Genomic DNA, 7,455 nt, shown 5'->3' on the forward strand with positions numbered 1-7,455 from the left:
AGCAGTATTTGTTTGCTTTGGGCACTTGTACTTGTTCTAAGATTATCATAATTAATTTTTTTGTCTTCACCTTTTCCCCCAATTTTCCTTTTATAAAGGTTTGGCTTGTGCTACTGCAAGGCTTTACAATCAGATTATATCACATACATAGATGAACTCCTGACCTATATCAATGCAAAACCCAAGCTGTTCTCTATGCTCCTAACGGATCCACACCTGGCTCTGACCGTCTTCTTTGGCCCATGCTCACCATACCAGTTCCGCTTGACTGGCCCAGGAAAATGGGAAGGAGCCAGAAATGCCATCATGACCCAGTGGGACCGAACATTCAAGGTCACCAAAGGTCGAGTTGTACAAGAGTCTCCATCTCCCTTTGAAAGTTTTCTTAAACTCTTTAGCTTTCTGGCTTTGCTTGTGGCTATTTTTCTGATTGTGCTATAAGTGGAAGATTTCCTAAATGGCAGATGCACAGAGTAGATTTACAATGCTCCAATTCCTCTCTTACAGCAATATTGCCTTCACAGTTATAAACCATATTCACTAATAAAGGGCACCTTCTTGCTTCCCTGGCTGGCCCCAGGGCTACCACTGGTATTCCTGAGGCTCTCCCAGCTCCACTGTGTCTAACGCTAGAGAATGATAACTAAGATTTCTGTTCATTTGAAGGTTGTTGGAAAGTTACAGGTTCATTTTAGAAAGAAAGCTGTTCTTGACAGCACTCTGAGCCATCATACCTCTTTCCCATGTAAACTATTTTCACAGATCTAAACTAAAACCCCTTACTTCACAAATGATTGTGTTGTGCTGAAATGGTGCTCTTCTTAGAGTATTGGCTTATTAAAAGTAAAAAAATAAACCTAGAAATTGATTGTTTCAAGTGATCTTTTGTTCTCTTATTAAAGGTTCAGAAAACAGAGAAAAAGATGAGAATTCTATGAATAAAGCCTGTAAAAGGATAGGGGGTTCAATGAGTTACCTTGAGAGTTTCCCAAAGGACTGTACCTGCCTGAGACTGTTCATTCCTCCAGAACACTCTTTATAACAAATCTGGTACTCCAGCTGGCCTCCCAAAGACCTCAGTCAGATTCCACAGAAAACCACCACCTCCATGGGCTCTTAGAGCAAGCCTCCAGCAGCCGAAGGAAAAATTCCGCCTGCTTAGATCCTCCTTAGACTACCCTGCTGTAAGAGGCAAATTGAGCTGCCTCCTTTGAAAGAGTCAGTGAGAACCAACCAAATCCAACTGGAATTCATTAGATAAAGAGCACAGCCAAGAAGCTTTTAACAGAGAGAAAGCAGGGAGAGGAAAAAAGGGAAAGAAAAAGAGGAACGAAAGCAAACATCATGTCAAAAGCAGCAGTTTTCAACCAAACTAGACCCAGCCTATCTCACAGTTACATCTGATGAAGATATGACTCATAACCAGGAAACGCTTTGCTTCACTTCACCTCGTGGCTTATATGGAAAACCCTGTGGGTAAACCTCACCTCACAGAGAGGTCCACAGTTTGGATGCAGGGACAAGATTCAAAAACTGTGGAGTCAGGAAAGAGTGAGCTCTATGGGGCCTGTATAGATACAGATCACTTCTCCCCAACTTTGGTTGGCTCTGCCAACTCTTCAGTATTGTTCCATTTCTTACAGACAAGGAGATGTCAATTGATTTGTCCCAGGTAACAGGTAAAATACGGCTGAGTCAGAACACGAGACTCCAGAACATACATCATAGGCTCTTTACCATTTAAGCCCACAGTCTCCAATGTCCAAATGACTCCAGAAGCCTTAGTAGTGATATCGCAAAAGCCGTATTACAAGAATGTCACTCCATAAAAGTATCTGTAGGTCTCTCTCCCTTTCTCACTCTCCCTATGAGTGTGTGTGGACCTGTCTGCCTGTCAATTGTCAATAGTTCATGCCGTGCCTAGAATTTCATATCTTTCCCTTTATTTCCCTTTATTTTCATACCTTTCATTTCTGAATCCATGGGTTTGAATCTCCACATGCATCTTTTTCCCTGCTTATTCCTCCCTTTTTTTTTCCTGACTATGGCTATGCTAGGACTACTCTAGGACTATATTATAGAACAGACTCAAAAGAAAGAAAGGTTTCTCATTTCTAGTCTAGAAATTATTCCATGCACACTACTGAAAAAAGTATCATTTTTTTCTGTTCAGAAAATAAAAGAGTGAATTCTCATAAACCTAGAAAAATAAGAAATATGTAAAACATTTTGACATTACTCTGTTTCTTGCACACGATTTAAATCAGAAGAGCTTCTGAGGCATTTCATCACCAAGAATAATTTTACGTTTTCTGAAATTATTTTTAATGTCTATTAATAGTACCCCCTGCTAGATCAGTCTTAAGTAAAATTACCTATCTTCTCAGGTACCAGTGCTCTGGGTCTTTCCACATCCTGTCACTTGGAGATGCTTGGAGAATAAGCCCAGTGCTTAGGAGCAAGGGCCCTGCCACTTACTAGCTGTGTGACCTTGAGCAAGTCACTTACTTTTCCTAAGCCACAGTTTTCCCTTCTATAACATAGAAGTTATCTTCTGAACACTTATTTTGCCTCACAAGGGTGTTATGAGGATTAAATAGCATGATCCACATAAAGTACTTAGCATAAATACTGTACAAGGTATGTGTTCAATAAATGACAGCTATTATTACTATGTTACCTAAGCAAGATGTATGTTTTATCACCTGATTTATTTTTTCTAGGCCATAGACCTAGTTAGTTTCTCATAGGGCATTGACACCACAGTACGTCACAGGCCTCTCAAATGCAATATGCCCAAAATTAACCTCATTTCCCAACAGTCCTTATTTCCCCAACAGTCCTTACTTAACTACTGATGTCATCATCCTTATCCTCTGTAGGGAAATGAATAATTTCCATGAATAATTACACATTGACTAAGGACAATAATGAGGTTATCTGATTTTTATTCTATGGTAACTATTTTATAACTCAGTAAATTGTAGATAACTAATAGCAATGCAAAATAATTCTTGTCTATAGACATGTAGATAATGTCCAGTAGAAGTCTAATTGGCGTCCCTTCCCCACGGTGCGGATAACTAGTTTTGCCTCCATTTGCACATTCATTTCAACATTCCTGATTTATACATGTGCATTTTATCTTTAAATTTTCTTTTGAACTGATTGTAACGTCTTACCAATTTCCTTTTTAATAGTAAGTGAAATAAAATCTCTAACATGAGTCTATCTTATATTTGTATGAATCACCATTGTACTTTCTTTGAAAATTATCTTTTAACACCTCTTCCAAGGAATAGCAATACCATTTACTAATAGTTATGTTTCCACTGAAAGACATCACCTTTGAGACTCTGACCCTCATGCCTCATATCCAACAGTCTATGAGCCTTATCAAGTGTGTCTCTAACACAGAGCAAAGACCACTGTGGTACCGAGTGCAAACACATGGGCTGTAGAGTCAGATGGCCCAGGTTGAATCCTACTTTGCTGCACAACCTTGGGCTAGTTATTTAGTGTCTTCTAGCTTCAACGCCTTTATCTGTAAAATATTGAAGTAACACTTTAGCATTGCTATAACGGATAATTAATGAAGATAATACATGTAAAGCGTTAAGCCCAGTGCCTGGCATGTGGTCAGTGCTCACCTAAAGGTTAACTATTAATATCTCACAGACTTATCTCTCCCTTACCCTCCCTCCTTCCTCACTGGGTAGTTTAGGCCCATTTAATTTCTTGCCTAGGTTAGTGCTACCTGGCTTCCCTGTCCTCTTGCTAACATTTAGTCCATCTACTCCTGTCTCCCTGCTTCCCCCAGAATAATTTGTGGGTGATGCCATTCTCAGAAGCAGTCATAGTAAGAGGAGATAAAAATAAAGAGCTTCCTAGGTTCTCCTGACCTCAGTGTCCCTGTCTCAATCACTGCTTCCCAATTTAGGAAGTTTCACATGGGGGCTGTAAACAACTGAGAAAAACAACAACGTTTAGGGTTGTCCTGTCCCTCATGAGACAGAATACATTTTTTAACATACTCTAACTTGAGAGCACTTTGATTAAAAATGAATGAAGACTGCATTTAATTCTTCCTCTGAAAAAAGAAAACTTGGTTAGACATTTTAAAGTGGACCTAAATATTTTAAGCCAAAAGGAAAAATATGAGATCAGCCTCTCTTATTGAGCAAATTTTCCTACAGAGTAAAACTTATACTATTTATGCATTATTTTTAATTTCAGACATTCATTTTTGTGGAAGTATAAGCAGCCTTTATAAAGAGTATGCTTCTTATTAGAGTTATAGCCAGATTAGTAAACAGAGAAGGAGCGAGTGCAATATGAGGTTAGAAATAGGAGCTGATCTTAAATGCCGGCAGCAAAGGAGAATCTATGTTAACAAAATGCTCCTCTGCAAAAGCCATACTATAAAATCAAGACATAAAAGGACTCAAAGGGAGATATTCCAGGCCATTAGGGGAGGAAAGTGGTCATTGTGGAATCAAAATGATACTAAATGTATTTGGGGGTGATTTGGCAATATTGTCCATAATTTTAAATACATGTATCCTTTGACACAATTATGTATCTCAGAGTCTATTCTATAGAAATTGTCATGTATACAAAGATATTTATACAACGATGTTCATTGTCATATTGTTTGTAAAAACAAAAAAGTGTTGTCAATGGAGGAAAATGATGAGACAAGTCTCATTTCAAGGTTGTGAAATTTATTTAGTTACTAAAGGGTGTTAAATCAGACATGGTAAATGCTCTGTTCTTTATAAGACAGCGGTTGCCAGCATATCTAGGATAATAATGGTAATGGTTATTATACAATAAATATCGGCATTCCTTTGTATACAGGTCTGGTTCTATGTCTTGAGTTTAAGCAGTCCACAACAGCTGTCATCTGCTTCTAATCCTGTGTTAAAGGTTGGTGTTTAGTGAACTGGAGGCAAAGGTCTTTGGTGGGAGTTACAGTCCACTCAGGAGGTTGTGCCTTTTTAACATGAGAGATGTGAATCCATGAGTCTATACCCTCTAATTTTGTGGCATATGGATTAGTCAATAATACCTGGTACGGTACCCCTTCCACTGGGGTTGAAGGAAATCCTTTATTAGATGTCCTTTCCAGTAGACAAAATTTCTGAGTTGCAGACCATGACCAGGCACCTTATCTTCAGGGAGCACAGTGTGAAAAGCATTATTTACCAAATCTTGATTTCTTTTTTTTTTTTTTTTTTTAAGACGGAGTCTCACTCTGTCACCCAGGCTGGAGTGCAGTGACATGATCTCAGCACACTGCAACCTCCGCCTCCTGGGTTCAAGGGATCTCAGCACACTGCAACCTCTGCCTCCCAGGTTCAAGGGATTCTTCTGCCTCACCCTCCCAAGTAGCTGGAACTACAGGTGCATGCCACCATACCCAGCTAATTTTTGTATTTTTAGTAGGGACAGTTTTCAGCATATTGACCAGGCTGGTCTTGAATTCCTGACCTCATGATCCACCTGCCTCGGCCTCCAAAAGTGCTGGGATTACAGACATGAGCCACCGCACCTGGTCCAAATCTTAATTTTTTTAAGATAATAAATGAGTCCCTCACAATATTGCTATATATCTCCCTTGAGAAGAGTTGGATTGGTTATGTTCATTCCCATACGCATGGGCCTTCCTCTTATAATTTCATAAGGGAAAAGTTAATGTTTTCCAAAAGGGGTGGATCAGAGTGTAAGCAGCTTTGGGCCAGGGGGGTGAAATGCCTCTATGAACTTACCCAATTGTGTTTTAATTATTGCATTGGTCCTGTCTGCCAGGCCTGAGGACTGGGGATGGTAGGCACAATGGAAATGTTGAAATATGGGTCAAATTTCACAAACATTTTGAATAACCTGGCCAGTAAAGTGAGCTCCCCGTCACTGTGAAGTTCACAGGGGACTCCCCACAGTGGGATAATTTTTTCTAGTAGAAGTTTCCAACTGCCATGGCTGCTGCTTGCCTGCAGGGAAAAGCTTCAACCCAATGGGCAAACATGCAGACCATTACAAAAACATATTTCTAACCTTGAGATGATGGCAGCCAGAGAAAATCAAGCTGCCATACCTCAAAAGGTCCAGCCAGAAGTAAAAAATGACCCTGGGCCCCATGGAGGACCTTTCCTAAGTTATATTTGGGACAAATAGCACATCGAGAGTAACCTTTTTGTGCCACTGTGAAGGATGGTTTCCAGTAATATAGTTTACAACAGGGTATTATTTTATCTAGATTCCAATGGGTTAGATTATGAACATATTCCATAAGGGACACCTGACATCCCATTGGAATAATGGGTTTATTATTAGGTCCGCATCATATTTCACTTTCAAGGGATAAGTATCCCCCTGCCTATTTCCAAGTAGATTTCTCCTCTGTAGGAGCTATGCTCTGGGTTTCTTTCAACATGTTTTTAAGTATTTAGGGTTTTATGGCCATTTCCCAAATTGGGACTGGTGGCTCAGATGCTGCCCTTTCAGCTGTAGCATCAGCCAGTTGGTTACCCTAACTTTCTTTGGTGTCTAATTTTGAATAACCTGGGATTTTTACAGTTGCCACACATTTTGGTTTTAGAATAGCTTCTAACAGCTCTGATACTTGTTGTCCATTTTTTAATGGGTTGCCCCAAGGAGGTTAAATATCCTCTCTCTTTCCATAACATAACAAAGTCATGAGCAACCCCAAAAGCGTAGCAGCTGTCAGTGTAAATGTTTGCAGCCTTGTCTTTTTGCCAGTTGACAAGCTTGGGTCAGGGCAATCAATTTGTCCTCTTCAGCTGATCTGGTCTGGGGACGAGGAGTGGCTTTAATTGCCTCTAGTAAGGAAACCATAGCATATCCTGCTCTAAAATTTTCATCCTCTCCTCTTAAATAAGATCCATCTGTATACCATTCAGCATTATCCAGTGGCATCTCCTGTAGGTTTGTCTTGGGGGAGAGAAGTCGGTCAGTCATCAGAACACAGTCATGGGGGGTTTCGTTGGAAGGGCCTGGCAAGAGAGTGGCTGGATTAAGATTATTACAGCAGGAAATTGTAACAGTAGGAGATGATAAAAGCAAAATTTCCTAAGAGGCTAACTAGTTGACAGACAGATGTTGAGTATGATGAGAGTTTAGAAGGGCCTCAAGAGAATGTGGCACAAAAATGGTAAGAGGGGAACCCATAATTATATCTTCAACAGACTTGTACAGAAGGGTCATGACTGATATTGCTGTCACACAAGGAAGCAGCCCTTGCGCCACAGGGTACAGGTGTCGGCTATAACAGCTTATAGGTCTCTGATGATCACCATGTCTCTGGGTCAGTACCCTGGGTGCAGTACCTCCAGTTTCATGTACGAAAAGGGAGAAAGGCAATTTGGATGCCTTAAGCTGGGGCATTAGTTAGAATTTCCTTTATTTGTTGTAGAGCTGATTGTGCCTCTGGAG

The 7,455-nt window shown here is 40.1% G+C and overlaps 1 protein-coding gene across 2 annotated transcripts in view; it reads left to right on the forward strand.

Moving 5' to 3' along the window:
- LOC105484403 (flavin containing dimethylaniline monoxygenase 1) overlaps positions 1–4,855 on the forward strand; it is a 42,248-nt gene extending 37,393 nt beyond the window's left edge. For both annotated transcript variants that reach the window (XM_011745943.2, XM_011745942.2), the window contains one exon: positions 99–4,855. In XM_011745943.2, the coding sequence (XP_011744245.1) occupies positions 99–441 (343 nt within the window). In that variant the 3' untranslated portion in view covers positions 442–4,855. The remainder of the gene's footprint in view (positions 1–98) is intronic.
- Positions 4,856–7,455: the final 2,600 nt, after the last annotated feature.

This window comes from Macaca nemestrina, chromosome 1 (genome assembly GCF_043159975.1).
Source record: "Macaca nemestrina isolate mMacNem1 chromosome 1, mMacNem.hap1, whole genome shotgun sequence".
In the NCBI taxonomy this organism is placed as follows: Eukaryota; Metazoa; Chordata; class Mammalia; order Primates; family Cercopithecidae; genus Macaca; species Macaca nemestrina.